Raw genomic sequence first — 27,016 nt, forward strand, 5'->3', positions numbered from 1 at the left:
CAACTCCATCCTGCCCTCCTTGATGGTGCTTGCTGCTAATTAAATAGAAAAGTAACTTTTTCAAGTAAATCTCTTGAAAGTGTCAAAAGGAAGACAAATAACATCTCTCTCTCTCGCTCTCCCTGTTCAGTTTTGAGTTTTTCAGATCCTGCTGCTCCTAGACTCACTGTGCCTCAGGGAGCAGCAGCGGGTTAGAGGAGAGACAGAGGATCACGTCTGCTCCCAGAATAAACTGTCTGTCAGATCAGTCTGATAGCTTTTGAGGCGAGACTCAACAGAAATGTAGTTTGGTATGGATAGTTAGGCTACAGCTGGGAGGCAGTAGGTCTTGTTCCCTTTGGTACAAGCTTAGTCTCAAGAAGAACCAACTGGAGTAACGCAGTGAGATAGAGATGTTTTATACTGTAGTACGTGGGCTCACAAAGCTGTGCATTAACTTTATACACGGAATACACTGCCCTTACATGACATAGACTGACCAGGTGAATCCAGGTGAAAGCTATGATCCCTTATTGATGTCACCTGTTAAATCCACTTCAATCAGTGTAGATGAAGTGGAGGAGACAGATTAAAGAAGGATTTTTGAGCCTTGAGACAACTGCGGCATCGATTGTGTATGAGTGCCATTCAGAGGGTGAATGGGCAAGACAAAACATTGAAGTGCCTTTGAACGGGTTATGGCAGTAGGTGTCAGGCGCACTGGTTTGAGTGTGTCAAGAACTTCAATGCTGCTGGGTTTTTAACGCTCAACAGATTCACATGTGTATCAAGAATGGTCCACCATCCAAAGGACATCTAGCCAACTTGACACAACTGTGGGAAGCATTGGAGTCAACATGGCCAGCATCCCTGTAGAACGCTTTCGCCACCTTGTAGAGTCCATGCCCAACAAATGCAGGCTGTTCTGAGGGCAAAAGGGGGTGCAACTCAATATTAGGAAGGTGTTCCTAATGTTTTGTACACTAAGTGTATATTAGAATGTGAAGCCATACACTGGGGCTTGTAAAGAGACCTATTTCTGTACATGAGGAGAACCCACTCTAGACTTTCAGTGCAGAGGAGGATCCTGATGCAACAGTTATAGCTAAAGTGACTCCAGCATAGTGTTTCACTTCCTACCCAATCTTTACAGAGTAGTAACAGCCAGCTGCCTCTCCTCTCCTGTGTGAATTGTCCCACACTTCAAGTCCCATGCCATTAGTCCCATTCCATTAGTGTCACTGAGAGTTTGGATGTTTGTGAATCTGTTAATCGTTCATATGGGTGACAATACATTCCCTCTATGTAAGATTCTGCTAGACAAACTAACTGAGAAGACAAGATGACGATGAGCAAATCTGCAATCACAAAACTAACTGGTAAAGGCTGAAGAAACAGCCCAGGTCCTTACGGCTGGTAATCCACAGAACAGCTCTCTTAAAGCCCCTGAGATGGCAAACTTTAGCTGCAGCCAGTAGCAGACTGACTGAGAGGAAAAATGCAAACACAGAGAGGAAAATATTAAAACATAATTAATTTCATGCGATTTCTCCATAGCATTCTGGTTCTCAAGTTAATCAACACATCAGCATGATCAGAATTAATAATTTACTGATGAGTTTTGCATATGAGCAAAACAATTAAATAAAAACGCAGATTGCTAAACCTCTTGTCTTTGTAAAACAACATTAATTATTTCCTTGACATCATTTTGACTTTCAGAAAAAAGCCCCAACCAAATGCATATTTCTATGTACTTGTCAAAATAAAGCTGTATGCAACTGATGATCAGGTGAAATGTTGAGTACATTCACACAATTATTCTGTCCACTCCCCTGGTGGAATGGATGGTACAGTAATTATGCTGGCAAACTGCCAGGTCTCTGTACTGTTTTCTGCTCCACTGTACTATAAAGCACTGCACTATCTCCTTGAGCTCAGGTGTGCTGTGCTGAGCCTCCCTGCTCCATCCCAGGCTGCTATGGGGGTGTTATCTCTGTGACTGGCATCCTTTGTGTATCCACAAAGCTGCAGTGTGTCAGCAGAACAATAGAACAGAGAGTGGCAAGTGACAGTATGGCAACTGCAGCACAGGTTAGCATACTGGAACACTGAGGACTGGTATAGAAGGAAATACCAATTTAACCATGAAAGAACATTCTATCACCATGCTTATAATGGCCTCTAAGAAAATGCAATTTTCACTAATAAGTTGAGCATTCAGCATCAATTTAGACTTCTCAGTCAGGGAATGACATGTTAATTGAAAATTGCAGCCATGTTGTTGGCATGTTGATGGTGAGAGAGTACTGATAGGAAAACATCTCTAGGAAAAGTGTGCTGTGGCTTACCAGGACTGGCTGTTTTCTCCAGGCTAATTGAGATGTCTAGACATTTACAATTGAATCTCTGTGAGATAAGGGGATAACGGGAAAGGCAGAACCCCCTCTATCTGGTGAGGGAAACAGGACTACTAATCCACTTAATGATTGTAAAGACTTTTCTTTCTTTTTCCCAGTGAATACTATGCTTATCATGACTGGTTACAATGGCCATTTCACCACTTTGTCTGCTAGGAACAAAGGAATACTGTGTAGCCCACAATAAAAACCAGGGAGCTACTTCCACCATTTCACTTTACATTCAAATGAGTTGGGGGTGGTCTGGTGGGTTGACGGGAGACCAAATTGGTCCTGAAGAGAGACAGAAATAAATAGGTGATTTTTGCTAAATGTGCATTATACATTTTACAGGCTCACTCATGGGCCATTAATTCAGTGACAGTGAAGATTAGGTATCTAATACACCTTTTAAAATCAACCTCTTGTACTGTACAATTACACACATAATGTAGACAGATATACTGTACGTTCACATGCAAACACACTTGCACGCACACACACACACAATAGTGACAATTTGCTGAGGCTTTAGAGAATATCCACCTGTCTGAGCGAGCCGCTACATGTGCTGAGAGGCACTGACAAATCACTGCCACATTAGAGCCACAGTAACCGACAGCAACAGATTGGCCTTCTGTCTGCACAACCAATTACACAAGAAAAGAGTTACAATCCAACTGCTATTGTCATGGCACAAAAGCTAATATTAGCAAATAAAAGTATGCGCAACAGTCATTTCTCATCTGCATATGAATGAATGGGGTTTGGAGAGGGGTGGGAGAGGGGTGGGAGTTTTCATCAGGTTTTAGTTAACTAGATTCTGCTATCGCCTGTCAGAACAGAGTCTGTAGGAGTCAGGGAGTCAGGGAGTCAGTGAGTCAGGGAGTCAGGGAGTGCAGGTCAGGCTGGCATTGACACAGAGAGAGCAATGAGAGAAACAGACTGGATGCATTCTGCTCAGACCTGCAGGTTCATAGCTGCTTTGTGTTTACATGGCCTTGCCTCCATAGCAGGAACATGGAACATGGCAGACAATGTAAAAATAGAAAGCCGGGGAGAAATGCTTTCCAGCAGCATGATTTATAATTTTTGCTCAAGGGTCCAGTGGTATTTGTCTAAGCCTCTGTCTACACGACCCCCGGGCCCAATACTGATGTTAGGCTTTTACTCCACTAAAGAGCATGAGTAACAGAGCAGATAAATAACAATCTTCACAACAAGAGGAGAGGAGAGCATCCCAGTCATCTGCAGTCCCCATCACTTACAATGTTGCAGTGCAATATATCTATTATATATTTATGACACCATGAGCGTGGAGAACAGCTGAATTTAGCATAATGTCTAGGGTGCCTGGGCTTATGCATTTCAAAGCTGCCCGTTTTGTTCCGCTCATTTTATGAGTGGGAAATGTGAGTTCAGTGCTATTACCATCATGTCATGCCGAAACACATACCTCATCAATGTCTCCTACACTAAGAACATAAAAATTTGCCTGGAAATTACCTGATGGTACCACACACGCACACATATGCACATACACACACGCACACAGAGTGTTCAGAGATGCAGGAGCATGCTCTGTCCGTGCTCTGGGTTTGATTGTGGGGCTGTGGGGTCAAAGGGCACCTAATTGTGTGCTTCCTGGAGGTCAGCATCAGTGTGGCCTTCTGCTAGAGCCGTGGAACACCACCTGAAGCTATGTCAGGAAGACAAATGAACTACGACCTCTCTGCTGATGACATCGACCCCAGTCAGCAAACACGGGCCACATCTTAATCTGGGTCATGCCGCTACCTGCACGTTTACACAGGGCTGTGGGGCCCTCTGTGATGTATACTTCTCTGGCGATCAGGTTCTCAGTTAGTTATAAAATATTAAGGCTGAAACACGGACACCTTATGATGAGAGATTCCATCTCATCTCTCAGCCAGTCTCATCAGTGGCCGTCTATGGCTAGCCCATGACCAGCAACTCCTCTCCAGACTCACTCAGGTGTGCAGCACAGAGACAGCTATCTATCTCTAAATATGCTGAAATTGCTCTGTAACAGCCAAGCATATCGGTCAACCTGTCACCCAACTGAGCAGGTACACAGGCTGCTGGGAGGATGCAGGACCGGACGACAGGGCCCTTGGTTCAATCTGTTTAATCTAACAATGACATTCTTGAGTAGGCAGCCTTTTTAAAGGCCCATAAAACAACCTAACTAAATCTTGCCACAAACTCCTGGTATTCCACGGGAATACCTTGCAGCTATTCCAGCTGGCTCCTAAACAATAAAGTAGAACAGAGGCAGAGCAAGAGATGGTTAGCATTTTTCCACCAGTCAATAATTAGCCAGCTCTCTAATCAGCTGTTTGTGCAGCATACCTGTCCATGCCTTGTCATTTGCCCATATGAGTGCAGACGCTGTGTCATTACCCTCCATAGCGTCAGCTCTGACTGTGCTGCCTGCACTACACCGCTAGTTTAGCTCATGCTGGAATGGACACACTTAAAAGCACATCTCCCACTGGACACTAGGTGTGAGGAGTTGTCTTCCTGTTCTAACTATTAACAAATAGGTGTGATGGATGGAATACCATAAAATAACAAGACCATTCCTTACATTGTGGAAAACGTATTGTGTTTGGAGGTCAGGGGATCATCCAGAAAAGGAGGGTCCCATTTAAAAAAGGATTAACGAAATGCCGGCAGTGACTTCCTTTTCTAAACAGAGGCTGAAATCACATGAGGCTGGCCTGGCCACCCGCTCTGGCTAGGTGGAGCCTGCTCAATCTCCACTGCCCGTGTCTGCTTCTCTGAAGGGACGAATCGCTCAATAACGCGGTGGAGTATCCCGTTGTGGGTCACGCCCTTTATAGGCTTGTTTTCCCAGCTAGGATGATCACTGTCAGAGAGGCCTGCTGGACCTCCAGCCAACACACATCAAGGCAGCACTTTCCTATCCTCCCTCTAGCCGCTGTCATTTCCTGTTTGACAGGAAGCAGGGGATGATAGCAAATCGACACAAACAAGCAGAGATTACCTCCGTGCCACGGCAGCAGCTGTCCTCAGGTGGAAGTGCCTGGGTAGGAAATCTCACTCCATAGGAGAGCTCACTCACACACTAACACACACGTCAACACAGTCATCCCTGGATGACCAGTCTAGTTTCCTGGTTTCCTGAGCACAACACCAATACAGTCGTCACACAAAACATATCCCTCCAGCCTCTCAGCGGTGTGTCAGAGGAACAGGGCACAGACAAAGGAGGGTAATAAAACAGACCTCCAATGTCATGGTGGTCTGTCGCTACGGGACCCCAAGGACAACATTGGGGGGGTCAGCGACGGGGCAATGTCAATATCAAGCTGGGGCTGAGAGGAGCGCTTTGAAGGCCAAGGGAGGTGTGGATGGGTTCCGTCTCTTGTCCAACTATTTTTTTGGAATGTGTGCCTTTCATGTTCTCAGGAAGCCCCTCGCGGTGAGACACAACAAGAGTGTCAGGGGCGTTAGGGAGGCCTTTGTTGATGGAGCGAGAGCCAAAGAAGGAGCGGGACACTTGACTGCCCTCTCTCATCTCCACTTCCCTTGTTTATGAGCTAATTAAGCATTGTTCAGTTCTATTTCCACAACACCCCCATCCCTCTCGCTACTCATACAGCACCACCATAACCGTGACTTTCAATTGGCTAACTCGTTCCTTTACGGCCCCCTCTATAACATAACACCCCCTTTAGAACAGCATTCAGTGATTGTCTCTGTGTGGTTCTCTACCCTCTAACTACAGCTTACTATATGGCCACCTTTTCACTACTGGGGCTAATACACATTTATCTAACTCGTGAATGCAATATCATGTAGATTACACTGTGAAAGGCACTTTTAGGGCATATTGTATTGTGGATGTAAAAATGTAGTCTTTAGATATACTTCAGATATACAGATAGAGTGAGTGAAAACATTACAAAAGATAGAGACAGAAAAGAGGGCTCATATCCACACGTAAACAGTTCAAATCCAGTTCAAATGTGCTCTCATGTCGTAAGTGACCTACAGTCTTTTATTGGGAGTTCAAGTGTGCCCCTGTCTGACCCCACCATAGGACGCTGGGGCCCCACCAGCCTTGCAGGAACAAAGACATGAAGGCATGACGGCCCCGTGTTAGACACGGGGGGTCACTGGACGGTCAGTGAAGCGGACAACATCTCAACTGTAGGATTTCCTGACATACTGTGTAGTATCTCTGATGTTGGAGACTGCTTGATGGCCTGTAAGTCATGTTGGTGCTATATATTACTCAGAGACAGAGTAGGAACTGGATGTTGTGGCCCTGTAAAAGAGAACAGGAGCTGAATAGCTGACGACTGGGGTGTTCTAAAACAGGAACAAGGACAAACAGAGTGAAGGAAATGTTGACCTGTTTAGGAGAGGTCAGGTCCAGGAACACAGAAAGGAAAAGAAAATACAAAGTTAGTGAGGATTAACACAATGGTTTCATAATCAATTGAAGTTATAACCCTGTATGAGGACTCACAGGTATCCCTTTATATCCATTCAGAGAAAATCAAGTGAAACAGAATTGACATTGACCATGATCATTGACAACACAATAATGTGGCCTGAAAGGCTCCTGAGGTCCAGTCAAAGAACAGCATTGCTAAGTATGACTAAGGCCTCCCTTGGTAACCAGAGCAATACTTGGCTGCTAAGCTGAAGCTGACGCAACCATTAAAACACTGCGTAAATAAAAACTATGCAGTTAAGTTTGACCACATAATAGTTTTACTGCCTGCTGGTTGTCTGGACTTGCGGTCGACATTACAAGATGACCCTGGTTTTGTAAAGGAGCTGTTTCCCACCACAGACTCCAGGGCTCCAGGCCCAGAGGACTCAGAGAGGGGAGGTGGGCGGGAGGTTGCCCAGGGTCAGGGTCTATGGCCAGGCCATCATCCACCACCTCCACCCCCACCTCTACCGCTCCATCCCCCCTCCCAGCAGTGTAGTTGTGCAGGAATCCATCCAGGCCACATGCACAGGTGTGCTCCCCAAGAGCTTCCCTGCCTGTCAAGGGGGCTTCTGAAGAGGGGAAGAATTCACATTCAAAGGCATTCCAGCTATGTTATGCTGGATGCCTACATTTGGAGTGGTAAAAAAGGAGTCTAATTATCTGAAGTACACAAAACACCCTGGCATGGGAAGTTCCATAGCAAGTGATCATGAGACACAGCAAGACTGTATTGGATTTCAGCTAGCCTTGCTTTCCAGGGTTCTAGCTTCAATGTGAGAATACAGTGTTTGGCCATGCTATCAGAATCACTCTAACCACCAACTAAACGCCCACTGATACCAACTCCAATATAACCTCTGAGTAATATCTGCAGGCCAATTAATGACATCCCATTTGAAACAGAGGCTGTAATCAGGGCGTAGTGTAGCAACAGACTGGAGATAAGCAGAGGGAGGAACCAGAACCAGGGAGAGGAGTGATGGTGATGAGGAATCAGAGATACTCTCATAGCCAATGCAATGGCCACTTAGGAGAGAGCAACTTATACACTTGGGTGTTATAGAGAGCTAAAAATAAGGCGAGGAAGGCTCAAACAAACACACATACAGCGTGAGAGTGAGGAGTAGGACTTGGCTGGAGGTCCGAATGGTGTGTCCTGAGTGTTCCCAGGCTACAGGGAGATGGGAATGAGGAGTAACTGGATGGCTTTTATTGTTTGTGGAGAATTGATAGTGAGCATTGAGGAGGGGAGCAGATTGGGACTCATAAAGAGACAGAGGTGTGAGTTTAAGTGCCCAGCACAGTGAAGGGATAAAACAGGGCTCTTCAGGAGAACCATGTGAAGAGAGAGTGACATCATAAACCGGCGCCACGGTAACAAAGGGGAGGAATAAAGAATCATCCTCATTTATGTATTAGTTATGGAGAGTGTCACAGTGAAGTGTGTGTGTGTCTGTGTGTGTGTGTGTGCATGAGTGTGTGAGTGCGTTTGTGTGTGTGTGTGTGTGTGTGTGTGTGTGCGTGTGTGTTTGTGCTGTGTTCACGGCTTCCTAGTCACCTTGGTATGTCAGTGAGTGAGTGTCTGCCTGTCCACACACACACACACACACACACACACACACACACACACACACACACACACACACACACACACACACACACACACACACACACACACTGGTAGATAGTCCTGCCATCCATTCCCTGAGCTAATGACAGACTGATTATCTCAAGTACATCCATTCCTCCCAGTACCTGCCAGTATCCCCCAGTACCTCCCAGTACCTGCCAGTACCCTCCAGTACCCCCAGTACCCCCCAGTACCCCCCAGTACCTCCCAGTACCTCCCAGTACCCCCCAGTACCCCCAGTACCCCCAGTACCTGCCAGTACCCCAGTACCTGCCAGTACCCCCCAGTACCCCCAGTACCTGCCAGTACCCCCCAGTACCCCCCCAGTACCTCCCAGTACCTGCCAGTACCCCCCAGTACCCCCAGTACCCCCAGTACCCCCAGTACCTGCCAGTACCCCCCAGTACTCCCAGTACCCCCCAGTACCTCCCAGTACCCCCAGTACCTCCCAGTACCTGCCAGTACCCCCCAGTACCCTATAGTACCCCCCAGTACCTCCCAGTACCCCAGTACCTCCCAGCACATGCCTGTACCCCCCAGTACCTCCCAGTACCCCCCCAGTACCCTCAGTATCTGCCAGTACCCCCCAGTACCTGCCAGTACCCCCAGTACCCCCCAGTACCCCCAGTACCTGCCAGTACCTCCAGGTACCTGCCAGTACCCCCAGTACCTCCCAGTACCCCCCAGTATCCCCCAGTACCTCCCAGTACCCCCCAGTACCCCCAGTACCTCCCAGTACCTGCCAGTACCCCCCAATACCCCCAGTACCCCCAAGTACCTCCCAGTACCCCCAGTACCCCCAGTACCTCCCAGTACCTCCCAGTACCCCCCAGTACCTCCCAGCACCTCCCAGTACCCCAGTACCCCCAGTACCTGCCAGTACCTCCAGGTACCTGCCAGTACCCCCAGTACCTCCCAGTACCCCCCAGTATCCCCCAGTACCTCCCAGTACCCCCCAGTACCCCCAGTACCTCCCAGTACCTGCCAGTACCCCCCAATACCCCCAGTATCCCCCAGTACTCCCAGTACCCCCCAGTACCCCCCAGTACCTCCCAGTACCCCCAGTACCTCCCAGTACCTGCCAGTACCCCCCAGTACCCTCCAGTACCCCCAGTACCTCCCAGTACCCCCCAGTACCTCCCAGCACCTGCTTGTACCCCCCAGTACCTCCCAGTACCCCCACAGTACCCTCAGTATCTGCAAGTACCCCCCAGTACCTGCCAGTACCCCCCAGTACCCCCCAGTACCTCCCAGTACCCCCAGTACCCCCAGTACCTGCCAGTACCTCCAGGTACCTGCCAGTACCCCCAGTACCTCCCAGTACCCCCCAGTATCCCCCAGTACCTCCCAGTACCCCCAGTACCTCCCAGTACCTGCCAGTACCCCCCAATACCCCCAGTACCCCCCAGTACCTCCCAGTACCCCCAGTACCTCCTAGTACCTCCCAGTACCCCCCAGTACCTCCCAGCACCTCCCAGTACCTCCCAGTACCTGCCAGTACACCCCAGTACCCTCCACTCTCTCTGAATATCCCAGTCAGTCAAATAATGATAAGGCAGTCTAGTCTTGGCAGCTCTGGAAATGGTCCAGAGACTACAGAGACTCCATAGCTACAGTTGCCAGGGCAGCAGTAGTCAAGCCTGCCACTTGGGGAAATACATTAATGTAACAACTGAGCAGATAGTATCTGATGAAAATCCATTGAACGGTGCTGCAGCCAGAGTTGGCCTACTCACAGTTCTCTCTTTCCAATAATTCAGCTTCTGTTTCTCAGTGTATTGGTGACATTCCTTTCATTGTGAAGAGGCTTTCCACTGGCATATTGCTCAGTCATTTCACAAGGGGCCAGATTCAGAAAATGCTAAATATCCTTGAAGCCTATTTGAGTCAACCTAATCAGGGTTGCCATAGAGGTAACGACAGAATCAATCCACCTCATCAGAGCTGAATTGATTTTTAATAGAGCAGCATTGACCTCTGACCTGCTGTTATGGAACAGAGAAGTACAGAGAGACGGGGTCCTGAGCCTGGTGAGGCATTTAGGGATTAATACCAAAACCTGTTCTAACCTCCCTCAGCCTGTCTAGTCTATTGTGAGTAATGAATGGTTCCACACCAGCAGGGTTTGTCTCTTGTCTATTAGAAGCAGTCAGTCTGCAGTCAATGTAAGTGTTGCCTGGCCCTGTGAGGAGTTGTGAGGAGCTGTGAGGAGCTGCAAGCCCGGTAAAAGCCATCACCCTCCCAGAGTCCTTGTCAAAGTGCAAGGGCAGAGTGCTGAGGCAGCAGCCAGAGAGCCAGGCAGATAGAGCCTGTTGGTATTCCCATCACACACACACACACACACATTCGGACACACACACAGGTCCAGCAGGCACAGTCGTATGGGACTGGCCTATCACCTTCCCCAAGTCTGCATTTACAGTCACAGAGTAACCAAGGACATAGCTACTGTATATGGGCATTGCCAAGTAATGTGTGTTGTCTGTCTCTATGCTACAATATCATGGACACCATTGGCAATGATACAAGCATAGACTGATAGCAGTTGGTTTTCTGTGTTCAACCAGCCAAATGGCCTAGAGACTATATGTCCTTTTTGCTCTTGTAGCGAGATGTAAGAATATTCACAGCACAAATTCATCCCATTTCTCTCTCTCTCTCTATCTCTCTCTCTCTCCCTCTCTCTCTGTATCTATTCCTGCGCCTGCATTGTACACACACATGCACACTCTCACACACACATCCACACTCATCTCTGCTCAAAGACCGTACACTCAACCATGAAATGAACAGTAGTGTGAACTTTGACTGGCATTTTCACACAGAGTAAAGATTTACGGAGCACCATATATCAGGATGAGCTCCCAACAATACAGAATATGCCAGCGTATACCAAAGAGGCATTATGAGACACACACACACACACACAAACACAATCACACACACACAGACACACACACAGACACACACAGTCACGTGCACTCACAACAGGTAAACATTGCCAAACAGGGCTGTCAGTATTGGCAGGTGAGCCAGAGACAAAGCAGCTTTCCATAAACAGATGTCCAGTTGATACTGAGTAGGGAAAACAAACACGCCAATGTCATGTCTAGATTACCCACGTGATCCTGTCTGTTTGTTCTGAGGAGGGGAGCCGCGCCGGGCTGGACTTGGAGTTTGCCGAATGCAGATCCATCTTGGCAAGGATACACAGCGCTGGCGTTCTCTTTCAGCACATTGCTATAAGGCTGGTGATTTGTCTTCTGCCACAAGGCCTGTTGTCAACTTACTGTGCTTTATGGAGCCAGGGGAAGAATGCCCCAAACTCAGCCCACTTCTCTGATAATCGCACTGGAAATTTATCTGAACAATTACGTTTTCTCCGATACTCTGAATCAGTTCCAGAGATGTGTTCCTGACAGCCAGGCTATGGTACATCTCAGTTCATTATGTCATATGGAACCCAGCAGCAGGGCAGCCTGACAGCACACAACAATCTATGTCCACACACAGACACATACACATACACACAAACACAACCACACTGGCTGTCAGAAGCACACACACGTGACACACACACAGAGAGATACACACACACACATACACACACACACACACACACACACACACGCTTCTTCCTCGTGAGCTAGTCATGCTGATTTGTGACTCGTTTCAGGAGACTAGGCATATGTCGAGCGTCACTACTTCACAGGAGAGGCATTTGAACGTAAACATTTTTGTACTAATGAAAATGCATTTTTTGGCAGAAATGCCTTCTGGAACATGTGAACTTTCATGTGCCTCTTAAACAAACATGTATAACATCTGTAATTATGAATACAAATGTTAAATTATGAGCCTAGTTGGCTTAGCCACAGAAAAAGACAGGAACCTTCCCGCTAGCCATAATTAGCTGAGATAATTAATGGGCTGGACATGCCGAGAGATGAATTCGGATTGGTCTGCATATGTAGTACGCTTCTGTCTATAACATGAGCTGCTCAGTATGTGTAGGTAATCTATTCTAACGGGGCTTTTTCTAAAGATATCAGGAAGAACTGTGATAATGTTGCTAATGCTCTCCACTCTCCACTTTCTGGAGGACCGAGTTTTGAAATCAGTGGAATGCCCGGTGGAAGCAGAGTATGAAAGCTAAGGAGATGGGGAAAAATTCAGGCTTTTGATTATGCGGAGGGAGTCGAAAAGAGAACACACAAAGGCTATTGTATAAAACTCCTGTCTCTGGATTACATCTTCAAACTAAGGGCAACCATAGCATCCGTGACAGAGAGGGAGAAGCATTCATCCATGTATACGGGTAAGAGAGTCTAGCTAGCTACATTTTCAGATATTATAAATTTCTAATTCTGTCAGAAAGTCATTTTCATTGCAAGTTAAAGCATATTGTTAGCTAGCTAGCTAACGTTAGCTGGATGGCTGGCTCGCTAGCAAAGTTACGTGTATGATCTGTGTAGTAATATTATTCATATCTCAGAGCCATTTGCATTGCTAGTATCCATTCTGTATCCTGTGCATGTGACAAATAAACATAGATTTTATTTGATATAGTGTGTGTTTAACAGAGATGGTAATGTGAAGAGCAACATGACCTGCACCAAAGTAAAATTAGGATATAATGTTAGGCCAATGAGACAGTGTCCAAGTTCTAAAATTGTTGTGAGTTTATTTTCCTGTAATCATGAATACAAATTAGCTAAAGTTAAGACATTGTCAGCTATATGATATGGTCATTATTTGAACTGGCTAGCCAGCTAACTTAACAAGCTAGAAACGAACCAAAACATTGTTTAGAATGTTGCTTTTAGTTGCCTGGTTTGCTAGATGGACATATACTAAATTCATTTTTAAAAGGATGGGTTTATTGGTATTAAAATACACCAGTTATGCTATTTTGGACCACCAGGCTGCTGATGTCATGCAGCCTGTCGTTTTTGTGTTTATACTTTTTCATAACGACAACGACAAGTTTGATGTTGGACGACAATAGAATGTTTACATTGAGGGAAAAAAGTATTTGATCCCCTACTGGTCCTGCATGGAGCCCCAGGCCGAGGGAGATTGACAGTTATTTTGTGTTTCTTCCATTTGCGAATAATCGCACCAACTGTGGTCACCTTCTCACCAATCTGCTTGGCGATGGTCTTGTAGCCCATTCCAGCCTTATGTAGGTCTACAATCTTGTCCCTGACATCCTTGGAGAGCTCTTTGGTCTTGGCCATGGTGGAGAGTTTGGAATCTGATTGATTGATTGCTTCTGTGGACAGGTGTCTTTTATACAGGTAACAAGCTGAGATTAGGAGCACTCCCTTTAAGAATGTGCTCCTAATCCTAATTTGACATGCGTTGTTTTGTTGTTGTTATTCTGTCTCTCACTGTTCAAATAAACCGACCATTAAAATTATAGACTGATCATGTCTTTGTCAGTTGGCAAACGTACAAAATCAGCAGGGGATCAAATACTTTTTTCCCTCACTGTATGTCACTGTGACGACTGTATACAGACATGTCGATAGACATAGTACTCCCGAGTGGCGCAGTGGTCTAAGGCACTGCATCGCAGTGCTAGCTGTGCCACTAGAGATCCTGGTTTGAATCCAGGCTCTGTTGTAGCCGGCCGCGACCGGGAGACCCGTGGGGCGGTGCACAATTCGTCCAGGGTAGGGGAGGGAATGGCTGGCAGGGATGTAGCTCAGTTGGTAGAGCATGGTGTTTGCAACACCAGGGTTGTGGGTTCGATTCCCACAGGGGGTATGAAAAAAAATAATGTATGCACTAACTGTAAGTCGCTCAGGATAAGAGTGTCTGCTAAAATGTAATGTAAATAGTATAAACCAGCCTTTCGTCTTGAAATCTTTAGTTGTTTATTACACTACCGTACTCATTCTGTTTAATCTCACATGTGAATCCGAATCCTTAAAGAGATGGGTGGGGCTAAAGCTTAAGAGGGTGTGAACGATGCTGAATGGGTGTAGACAAAGAAGAGCTTTCCAGTAGGTGTACCAATACGTTCAAAGGTCATTTTCTCAAAAGTGGGTTTACAAGTTTATCAACTTTCTAAGCAGAATTACTTTCCCATTGTTCCTCAACTGTAGTGTATGTTATACCATTTTCTAGTTCTGAGTCTCTACTTTTATCCAATGTAAAAAACACAATTTCAAATTTTGCTACATAAAACAGAATCGAGCTGGTCCGTCACATTTATGCATCCCAGTCACAGCTCTTTATTCTGTCTGTTGTTGACTCGTTGATATTTCTTCTCACGTCTCATGTCACGTTGTTTTCCTGCTCTGGGACAGACCACTGGACTTCCATCATATAACATATTGCTCAATAAAGCAGGACTGCACATCAATTGTTTTACTTGGGTCTGGGCTATTTCCTCAAATAATCTTTAACCCAACAGGAGCTATCTCATTGAATGACATACAGACAAGTTGGGCCTACTATTATGTATGATGTTGACCATTCAAACAAACCGACAATGAGCAACACAAAAGCGAGATGTTTCTGCCAATACTGATCCTTCCTTTTATTATGGGATGCCTCACTTCAATGGATTATGTCAAAGCATCTCTAGATAATTATATACGAGTTATGGGGCTACTTTATATACTGAACAACTGGGTGAATGTTTGTTATTGCTGGTCTCCTTCATGTTAGAGTTTTTGTTTTATCGCTTTGGTACCATTTTCACAAGTATGTAGTACATTTTTACAACTCTTAGTACAAAACTCCAAACTGGTCACACTTGTAATGCAGCCAGTCTTTCATTCAAAACCTGTCATTGTGCATTCATTTGGATTGTAAACATTTCTCACCACACAACCGTTTATTGTTAAATGTAATGAGAACATTGGTTTAATTACCAAAACACAACAATTTAGTCGTTTAACTACCAGTTAATCCAATAGCAAATAATGCAAGATACGTGTTTCAAATCGTCCTTAGAAGTGCTGAAAGTAATATGCTACAGTACTGTAAATAGTAGATTACACAGTTTTCACATTAGGCAATACACTTACATTACTCAACAAAATTGACAGAAAATCTATATGGTGACAAACCAGTTAAAAATCTATAGGTTTACCAAACGGTTAAGTGATGAACCATTAAGTGCAGTTGGATTAAGTGATGGTCAAATGTATTTAAACAAATGAAAAGAGAATCATATGAAACATATTGTGAGCATTGCATTGTGAAAGGCAATTACTTTATATGAAAGGTAATTCTAGATGAAACACTGATTAGGTTGGTGAAAAAGTTACTGTGTGATTTTTTCGTGTTGTACTTAGTCAATTTAAAATGTGCATAAAGTTTTGAAAAAACTGCCTTTTTGATGATCGGTTTTGAGTTTTGTACTAAGAATTGTGAAATTTTACCACATACTTGTGAAAATAGTACCAAAGCGATAAAAAAAACAATATTTCAAAGGCTTGAGCTCTCTGAATCGATTGAAGGTCATCATGTTGAATGATTATGGGAGAGCACAGGTGGAGCTTGCTTGTCTCACTGTAGGTATGACAAAAATTCTAAGCTTTCACTAACATTAAAGACTATAACTATGAAGCAAAACCCCCAGCTAAGCTGCTCTCCCCCTCACCAGGTAAATGGGAGAACATCTGGACTGCCCTTTTGCATCTAGTGGCAGGCAGCAGCAGTAGAGCCATATGGTCTGAGCAAAGCACGTCTGTGTTTGTGGCCATATAAAGTCAGGTAGATGCAGTCAGGAGAGATCCTGTATAATCTTGCCCAGAGCACGTCTGCTATAAGCTATCTCAGCACAGTGAGGAGTGCTGCAGAGAGGGGAGGAATGGCAGCTATTCCAGTCCCTAAACAGATTCCTCTACCCTTTCCTGATGACCAGTGTTGAGCATCAGCCTCCATACTGTATGTATAAGCCTAGGTATGCCACACAGTCCAACCAACCAAAGTCCCCCTCGAAGGCTGTTTCCTGTGGCCCCGCCCTGAAGCGTACAGCCGTTTCCTCTTGTTGTTGCCAGACTGGAATAGAATCCGGAGGGGCAGGGGGATGTAGGTGGCGGGGGAGAGACCAACACATTATTGCTTTCTCTCAGCCACATGCTGTCCTGTTTACAGATGTATACAAACACTGTCTCTTAGACACCACAAATGTGGTCATTTGTGCAGACAATCATCCAGCAGAAGAAACAATCAAATGGCACAGTACAGGAATGATGTATTCATGAGGTGACCAGGTAATGAAAATAGCAAATCAAAAAGAGAACAAAAGAGTCACTGAGTGCAGAAGCAGAGTGTGACGAGATTGTCCTCTGCTCCAACTCTGTAATGCTGACTGAGCCACACAGATACTGCAGGGCTTGGCTGTGATTGATGCCTGTGTTCTCTCTGCTGGTTGACATCAGATTATTGCTCTGCAGTTTAATACTGCACACATGCCATAAAACACAGCAGCACAGCCTAGCTGGCCTCACCAGAGAGTACATGGAGGAGGAGGCAGCCCAGCCCACAGTGCACTCCTCTCCCCAGGCAAGGCTCTCTCTCAGCAGGCTCTGCAGGGTGGGATCTCACCCCTACACCTCCACCCCCATCCCCACCCAACCAGTTACAACCAAACCATCCATAGCTCATATGATTACTAGTGAACAAAATAATGTATGATACTACTTCTTTTCTTGAATGTGGTCATACTCTGTATCTACTTCAGGTTTTATGACTTCCCACAATCCTCCCACAACCCCTTCCTTTCCCTGTCCTCATCAGTCCTGTCCACAACCCCCCTGCGGTGGGCCTGGCAGTGTACACCTGTTCCAGCCCAGCCCAGCTCCCTGAAACCCTATCTCACCCTATCCCACAGTAGAGGCTGGGAGAGCTGACAGACGGGTCAGAGGTCAATCAACAAAGGTAGAGGTAGAGGTAACCCCCCAGGCAAGCCTGAGAAACAGCAGCCAGCCAGGTGGACAGGCTATCTCAGTCTGACCCCTCTATCTCTATTTCACTCTATTTCACTCTCTTTCACTCTCTTTCACTCTCTCTCTCTCTCTCTCTCTCTCTCTCTCTCTCTCTCTCTCTCTCTCTCTCTCTCTCTCTCTCTCTCTCTCTCTCTCTCTCTCTCTCTCTCTCTCTCTCTCTCTCTCTCTCTCTCTCTCTCTCCCTCTCTCTCTCTCTCACATGTACCCAAACATACATAAACACATTATTTTATGCAAAGTCCAGTAGAAAACATGTTCCCTAAAGTTTTGACACGAATGATACCTCTTCAGAAACTTCACTCTCTTGGTTTGGATGCCTGGTGAGCCCTGGCACTTCCCCAGTCAACTCAATGCTGAAAAGGCAGATGAGAAATGAGCATGGTGGTTGTGTAAGCGCTGAAACATCACCCAGGGCTACAAAGGTGGTGATGCATACATACTGAAATTGTCCAAATGGGTTGTTGTCCATGGCAACCAATAACTTTATTGAAATATCCTCTACAGAACACTTACATAAGCCCATAGTGGGATTTAAGAGAGTGTACCTAGCCTGGAAAGACAGGCGCATGCACACACACACGCACACACACACACACACACACACACACACACACGATAAATACACAAACACAGACAAGTAAACAGATGGATAAACAAAAACAAGGACATCTCTAAATACATACTGTCAACTAACTAGGCCTACCTGTTCATTGTCCGCTCTAACACTTCATTCACCACTCCACAATGCCAGCTCTATTCCTCCACCTAGCTACCCACACTTCAATAGGAAAGTAAACCTGGTTTAGCTGTAGCTGTAGAGGGCAGAGGTCAGAGGTTAAGAGAGAGGTGAGGTCTGCCTGCCACTGACCTCTACCTCCAACTGCTCGGATTAATCCAAGTCTGCAAGCCCATAAACCCTGCAAGGCTTTCTCTTTTAATCATTCTGTGTATCATGAAGTCCACTTCATTGCAATTCATGAAGTCCAATCTGTATTCATATTCTTAGGTCTTAGTAAGTACCTATGTGGGGGTGTTGGCTATGGTGCTTGTTTCACTGACCTACAGTGCCTTCGGGAAGTATTCAGACCCCTTGACTTTTTCCACATTTTGTTACGTTACAGCCTTATTATAAAATGGATTAAATACATTTTTTACATTGTTGAATAATGGAGACATCAAAACTATGAAATAACACATATGGAATCATGTAGTAACCAAAAAAGTGTTAAACAAATCAAAATATATTTGAGATTCTTCAAATAGCCACCCTTTGCCTTGATGACAGCTTTGCGCACTCTTGGCATTCTCTCAATCAGCTTCATGAGGTAGTCACCTGGAATGCATTTCAATTAACAGGTGTGCCTTCTTAAAAGTTAATTTCTTTCCTTCTTAATGCGTTTGAGCCAATCAGTTGTGTTGTGACAAGGTAGGAGGGTATACAGAATATAGCCCTATTTGGTAAAAGACCAAGTCCATATTATGGCAAGAACAGCTCAAATAAGCAAAGAGAAACGACAGTCCATCATTACTTTAAGACATGAAGGTCAGTCAATACGGAACATTTCAAGAACTTTGAACGTTTCTTCAAGTGCAGTCGCAAAAACCATCAAGCGCTATGATGAAACTGGCTCTCATGTGGATCGCCACAGGAATGGAAGACCCAGAGTTACCTCTGCTGCAGAGGATAAGTTCATTAGAGTTACCAGCCTCAGAAACTGCAGTCCAAATAAATACTTCACAGAGTTCAAGTAACAGACACATCTCAACATCAACTGTTCAGAGGGGACTGTGTGAATCAGGCCTTCATGGTCGAATTGCTACAAAGAAACCACTACTAAAGGACACCTGCTTGGGTCAAGAAACATGAGCAATGGACATTAGACCGGTGGAAATTTGTCCTTTAGTTTGGAGTCCAAATTTGAGAGTTTTGCTTCCAACCGCTGTGTCTTTGTAAGACGTGGTGTGGGTGAACCGATGATCTCTGTATGTGTAGTTACATCCGTAAAGCATGGAGGAGGAGGTATGATGGTGTGGGGGTGCTTTGCTGGTGACACTGTCTGTGATTTATTTAGAATTCAAGGCACACTTAACCAGCATGGCTACCACAGCATTCTGCAGCGATATGCCATCTCATCTGATTTGGTCTTAGTGGGACTATCATTTGTTTTTCAACAGGACAATGACCCAAAACACCTCCAGGCTGTGTAAGGGCTATTTTACCAAGAAGGAGAGTGATGGAGTGCTGCATCAGATGACCTGACCTCCACAATCCCCCAACCTCAACCAAATTGAGATGGTTTTGGATGAGTCGGACGGCAGAGTGAAACTCCTTCAACACTTTTGGAAAAGCATTCCAGGTGAAGCTGGTTGAGAGAATGCCAAGATTGTGCAAAGCTGTTATCAAGGCAAAGGGTGGCTATTTGAAGAATCTCAAATATAAAATATATATTGATTTGTTTAACACTTTTTTGGTTACTACATGATTCCATGTGTGTTATTTCATAGTTTTGATGTCTTCACTATTATTCAACAATGTAGAAAATAGTAACAAAAATAAAGAAAAACCCTTGAATGAGTAGGTGTGTCCAAACTTCTGACTGGTACTGTATGTAAATGTGATATTTCAGTTTTATTTTATTGTTATAAATTAGCAAACATTTCTAAAAACGTTTTTTGCTTTGTCATTATGGGGTATTGTGTGAAGATTGATGAGGGAAATAAAACAATTTAATAAATTTTAGAATAAGGCTGTAACGTAACAAAATGTGGAAAAAGTCATGGGGTCTGAATACTTTCCGAAGGCACTTCCGAAGGCACCCATTGGTGCAGTACTAACACAAGATTTACTTATCTTTTCCAGACATCAGAACAACCCTGCATAAACTCACACTGACCCTGGAACTGGCACTGGCTGTTCCACAAACAAAGACATACACACACACAAAGACTAATTCATAGACATACAAAATGTAAGCGACTGGAATCGAAAGCATTCCAACCAGTGAATATATTGGTTAACTTACAATGCTTTTACATTGAATGCAATGAGAATACACACTCACCTGAAGGAAAACATGAAGGAATGTTTGTAAGGGACATTCTTTCTTTGTACAGTGCATTTCATCAACTATAAACTTTGCTTCAGAAGGAGCTTCAAGGATACATGCTTTGAAAGCAGAGTGATGGTATACAGTACCTAACAAACAATAGCCTGGATGGTTTTCTTTCGCTGAGCCCTTTCTTCTCTTTCAAGGTTTGGGTAATAGTCAGAGATAGGGAGGGAGGATACTAATTTCAACCACCATATCAAGTAACTGTCAGCCTGTCTAGAATAGGAGCAGTGGCTTTACAAGCTGCTTCCTGGCCATGGCTGAGGAATTAAAGACCTTGTGTGTCACAATACCGCCAGGCTTTAGGCCCTATAGAAACCCAACGGCCCATTGTTGTCACTGACAGCCCTCTTACCTTTTCATGAGATGGCTGACAGTGCAGACAAAAAAAAACGTCCTCCTCCCAATCCATCACACCACGGCCAAAATATTGAGTAACCCTTTCAGGGCAGAAACCATCTAAAGGGGTGGATGAAGGGGGTATCGTTCATTAAATGCAGGTGGATCTGAGCCAGGTGTACAAGTATGGTCTTTCTATAGGCATGTTGAATGTTGACAGATCCTCTGATTATGGTTGAGGGGTAATTAGTGCTTTGAACCTGAGGTTAGCCTTCAAGAGATGATCTTTCCCCGTATTATACCTCACCTTGCCTTCATGTCCAGCCACCTGAAATATAGCGTGTAATTTCTGCTGCAGCCATCCAGACTGTCTGCCGTTTACCATTGAAGTTGTTTGTTAGTTTTTAATGATATAAATCAAATACTGTACATTAACCGGGTGAATGCCTTTGATTAAGGGTGCGAATCAAGTCTGCAGAACCTCAGAGTGTCTCCATTTCATCTGCCTCTTCGGTATCTGTCCTTTAAGCAAAGGCCATTTTACCAGGGCTTCTTTAATGCTCTGCTGTCTAACAATGTCTGGTTAATGTGTGTCCAAGTCACTGTATTTTACTTAAGAGCATTAAGTGAGGTGAAGTGGTATGGGTTATGTCAGACAAAGCACATGCCAGCTATAAAACAAAAGATGTGGGGAACACAGGAACTGCTCCTCTGTAAATGAAACAGGCACTTAATGGCAGAGAGCGTGGAAAAAGAAAAATTGCTGCCACTGGATGTGCAGGCTGCAGCAGACCATAAAGAAATAATCTGTCACCTTCATTGTTCTAATGCTGACCCTGCATTTCCCTTGACAACACCTCACAGCAATGCAGCAACCGTCTCCCTCCCAGTCCAGCTGTACTGTATGCTGGCTGCTGCTACTCTGAGCTCCTTCAGGTTGACACTGAGCCAGTGGCCCAGAGCGTAGAGACACTAGCAGGAACAGGAGCTCTTCAAGTTCCCCAATGAGTCATAACAACATTAGACTGACCTGAGAGGGTTCTTTGAAGAACGAACAGGATAACACGAAAGCCACCTCTGAGGCAGTTCACTGTCTGTGCATTTCCCTGTAAACCCGGGCTTCGGCATAGTACACTCATTCAACCGAAATTGTCTTCCTTGAAAATATCTGCTGGCCGCTACTGCTACTGTACTCAAACAATAAGTCTACTGGAAGTGGAGGGGGGGTTGTCTAGGGAGGCAGGCTGACTTCCTCATCACAAAAAACAGGACAGCAGGAGGATATAGGGAAAGCTCTCACATAAACAGCCTCCTCTCTCACTTTCCCATGGTAAACTCAGATGGCCCCCATCCACCATGACAGGTACAGCAGAACTCTGTAGCTCTGATGCCAGGAGCTCAAACATCCCACAACAGTCATCTTTCCACCACACATCACATGGCCCTCTTCCACCAAAGGAAATCTGTGAAAGCCATCCATCTACGACCACATCCAGCTAGACCTTCCAGGTGGGCAGCACAGGCCCAACGGGACAATGGAGCCCTTTCTCCTGCAGCTGGAGAAATCCATACTATGAGGGGAGCACAATAAGAGAACCCTGCCTTGGCTGTTTACCACCTTAGAATTAGGGCCAAATTTAGCCATCAACATGTGCATAATGGGAGAAGAAAGGGGCAGCCCCCATCCCACCCTTCAACCCCTCCACACCTGGAGAGGACCACACAGGTAACCAAGAGGGGAGGGTTCAGTTCCCATGGAGAAGGACTGGCAGGTGGGATAGTGTACATCTGTTGGGGGGGCTTACCAGACGCTTGAATACATAGAGATCTGATATGATTTAGACCACCCCCACAGAGAGACTAGACCACACATACAGAAGAACACTTGAGTGATGAAGTTCAATTCCTCCTAAAAGTTTCCCCCCATGCTCTATCTCATCTCCCTTTTCCCATAAGAATAAGCTGCTGAGGGGGTTCAGAGACAGTCCCTCCAACACGACAACAAAGGAGAAGAAACTCTGGGGAAACTCACGCAGCAGCGACAACAAGAAAAAGTCTGAGGGCCTAAATTTAACAGCGGTGGGAATTGTGGGGCGAGCCATACAGGAACACTTTCAATGCATTGTGAAGGTCAACTGGGACTTGACTTCCTCCTCAGACTCCGCCGCTAGCAGCTCGCTTATTCCCCCCTCCCCCCTACTCTCCCCAACAGCAAAATAAAGACAGAAGCATTGTTTAGCAAGACAATGGGCCACTTCCAGAGACCTTTCAGTCTCAGACGCTGAGTTTTCACATCCATAAACAGCGTGCGGCTGTGAGCAGAGAAATAAAAGACTTCACAGGAAGACTGGGACATTATAATCAGAGTCATTACCCCACAGCCTCTCATGACTCCAGTGTCCACAGAGGAGAAGGACTTGACATGTATTACTTCTGCACCCAGCCAGAGGACAACTGCAGCTCTATAATAAGGTGTGTTTGTATGGGGAGTTATAGCCACGGCTCCTACATGCTGGGAATACAGAGCTCACAAGGAGTTTTACAGCCATGTCTCACCCTGCCTTTGTGTACCCATTGTAAGAGTCTAGGCTATGGCATAGGCACGTAGGCAGTGGGCTCAAACCTATTATCATTAGAGAAGTGCCCATCAGTGATGAGGGCCACAGAGCAAAGCTGGGGCACGGGTCATGACCCTGACTTTGTCAGAATCACACTGTATGCCTTCACTGCTAGCTACACTGGGAGGAGGGTGGCAAAAATAATTATTCTTAGCGTGCCATCTGTGTACCCCTATATCACCTGCTGTACATGAGTGGACCAAGGCAGCCTGTCCCTGTTTTGCCAACAGAGCACGAGGTCAACAAACACACATGCATCTCCCATTACCACCTGCCTCATAATAAATGTAAGAGCCACCTCACTGGACTCATTTCAAGTGAGTGGGGGAAGGAGGTTATTACCATTGTTATTACCATGCCATTGTAATATCAACCAACAACACTATCAGCAGAGTCATGGTGGTGTAAATTTAAGTTGATCAACTATGTAGCCTTGGTGTAAAGTTTATGAAAATTATTACTTTGCATTATTGGTACTTGAGACTCATATTAAAGTAAGAAATTGCTTCACAAACCTTTAGTGAACTTGGGTCTGTCAAGGCCAGCGCTTGCCTCTTCAGCTCTGTCACATTCATTTGACATTGTTGGCAAAAGCTTCCTTTTCCATCCCTTCTCTCCGACTCTGAGACGGTCACCGACCCTGCGCCCTCCGGGGGTGGCCGGCTGCTACACCGCGCGTCCTCCGCCATGTGAAGTATTTTCCTGTGATTCAGATCAACAGGGAACGGCGACTCTCCGCTAGGACAACCTTCCACCTTCGCCATGAGAGAAAAGCAACTCGGTTAAAATAAATGTATTTATTCATAGATAGAAAAATACATTGGCGAGACGCACAAGCGCAGGTGTGGAAGCCTACTTGTCTGGAGTTGTTGGTTGACTGACAACCTGCATGAATGTCAATATGAATAGGCAGACATGAGCACTACCAATCTGAAGAGGTAGGCTAAAAGGGTTCCAAAACAAAAGGTTGTGCTGCGACAGCGACAGGTTTTATTGCAAATCGGAACTGATCATTTTAACTTAATGCATAAAACACTTACAATAAATATGCGGTTGTCAGGGTCCCGTCCATGAGTTGCATTTCCCCAAAATGAGTTCATTCTCCCGGGTCTGGGTATCTCTAGTAGACGTGGTTCTCACATACACTCACTTATTTTAAAAAAATTAAGTGTAAATTGAAGTGTAGTTGTAGTTGTAAATTGAAGTGTCACTTCTAAATCTGTCAGAGAGTAGACAGACTATAGGCTAACCATTGTTGTGTCCTGCACTGGATCCGTCCCTTGATGGGACAATCCGAGAGAAGTTTTGGTACTAAGTGCACACACTCTTTTAAATGGGTGGGGAAAACTTTTGCGAAACTTTTTGGCGCATCATTGAACACTGCAATAGTAAATCACTTAAAATCATAACCTTATGTACATGGATCAGACAGGGTAATTCAACGTGTGAGTTGTATTAGGTTTATAGGTTATTAGGCTAGCTATTTATAAAGCTGAAATTGCCGATTGTATTGGCAGATTTTATCAATGTTGTAATAGTATTTGAAATATAGGGATTTAGATTTTAGATTATTGTATTCAATGGTTTTATTCATTCATGTTGTCACTCACGCGAGCAGACAGAGTTGCAGACATCGCTTCACTTACAAGATAATGGGTAGAGTACAGAGCCTACTGAGCTTTACAGCCAATGCATCCCGTTCTTGCTACTTTGGCGCCATCCTCTGGTAAATACAAAGGTTGCAGGATGGTTTTCGCAAAATAAGGGGTACAACTTAAATATTTAATTACCAAACTTTAAATATTTGAGGTTGATGATGTAAGCGACGACGGCCTCGTACTTCGTTTTGAAGATCCCTTCTACCCTCACATGACCCAGTTGCAGCCTTTTGTCTGTCTGTCTGTGTCGTCGACTAGGTTGAGTAGGTTTACGCTTGACAGCGCAACTGGTTGCAAATTATAGGCATCCTTATGGGGTTAACAGAAGGAGGCCAATTTAATACTGCCAAACGTTTATTTTGTAATTACACATGAAACATAACATAAGCTATTCACCACAAAAAGCGAATAAAAAATTCTCAGAATAATATATCATAAATAAGAAAATTCTGATTTTATCTGAAACTACGGCCATGGTCATCAGACCACAGACACAATAGATGACAGATGAGCCGGAGTCATAATTAAAAAAATAGGTAGCCTAATATCATTGATAATAACACAGTCTTTAGGGAATCAGGAATCAGGGTAGGCTATTCCATTTCTTTCCCACTTTAGTTTTTTGTGACTCTCATTGCATTTAGAAATGAATCACTCTATCATATCATCAAATTAAATGTTTGACAGTGAGAGGGAAATCAAGTCTGTCATTGTGGTCTTTACTGACCCTTGCGTGCGCTTGTATTGATTACGAGTGTTAAGTTTTGGCTATAACTGCTCAGCGCCTTTAATAATATCGAATGAGCGCAGAGATTACAGCAGCCTTGTTGTCTATTAGAGCAATGAATGTTTGGGACCACAAAGCCCCATCCACCCTGCTACTCTCTACTTGGGTCAAACTTTTTGAAATGGTTTTGAAGAAGAGAAATCCAAGTCAGTGATCACGCTATGAAGTTGGCAAAGTTGATAAGGCGCAGCGGACAGTCAAGGGAGCTGTTCATGGTCCTGAAATAGCGGACGTGAGGTTGACATGGCCTGGGTCCGACTCGGAGACTATTTACTTTGTAGTTTAGGCTACCTGGAAATCCAGGTCTGTAGCTTTACTGATCACTTTGTGTATCAACTTTTTTATTTATTAACATTATATTTTTCAAGGTAGTTGGGGGAGTGGATTTGGCTACATTTTTTGTTTGAGTAGCTTATGTTTCAGCTATTTAGTGTAGCGTGCACTCACTCACCTTTGCTTTTCTCCTTAGAAGATGACTGGTAAATCCAAATATGATATCAGAGTCCACGAAGAATGTACCCAGATCTATGAGACTGGGGTTGGGCTTGTCAGCTCCAGAGGAGCCCGAGGAGTTTGGTAAAGCCATGAGGGAAATGTGCGTAATATTCCACGCCGTAGGTTACCGAATTGACATCTACATTTGTACATTTGTTTCCATTTCAGGCGATATTTTCAGAGACCCCAAACCATTGCATGGTTTCAATCCAAAGGTATTCCGGACATCCAACAATGACTCAGAGAGAGCTCACTGTCTCTCCATGACCACTCCACTCAATGCCCTACAATTGCGGCGTGTGCGCAAAAAGATCTCTCCCGTGCATGGCCAACAGTCCAGCAAGACAATAAACCGATACAATCCATCCGTAATACAAACATTTATATCCACAGGTATAGTATTTTTTTACCCATCATTGAACTCCTCACGCCTGGTCTTTCAGCTCGCAGGTCTCGGAACGAAATCACATGCGCCTAAGGAGGACTACCTTTTGCAGCCCCACACTCCCTTTCCCTCTCTCCTACTCTCTCGCT

At 45.0% G+C, this 27,016-nt stretch overlaps 1 protein-coding gene across 1 annotated transcript in view; it reads right to left on the bottom strand.

Annotated features, from left to right (window-relative positions):
- The window catches only part of LOC121544880 (kinesin-like protein KIF26A), a 92,852-nt gene extending 68,561 nt beyond the window's left edge, over positions 1 to 24,291 (bottom strand). The window contains exon 1 of the mRNA XM_045209128.1: positions 24,058 to 24,291. Coding sequence (XP_045065063.1) covers positions 24,058 to 24,231 — 174 coding nt within the window. The 5' untranslated portion in view covers positions 24,232 to 24,291. The remainder of the gene's footprint in view (positions 1 to 24,057) is intronic.
- Between the last annotated feature and the right edge of the window lie 2,725 nt (positions 24,292 to 27,016).

Source organism: Coregonus clupeaformis, chromosome 29 (assembly GCF_020615455.1).
Source record: "Coregonus clupeaformis isolate EN_2021a chromosome 29, ASM2061545v1, whole genome shotgun sequence".
NCBI lineage: Eukaryota > Metazoa > Chordata > Actinopteri > Salmoniformes > Salmonidae > Coregonus > Coregonus clupeaformis.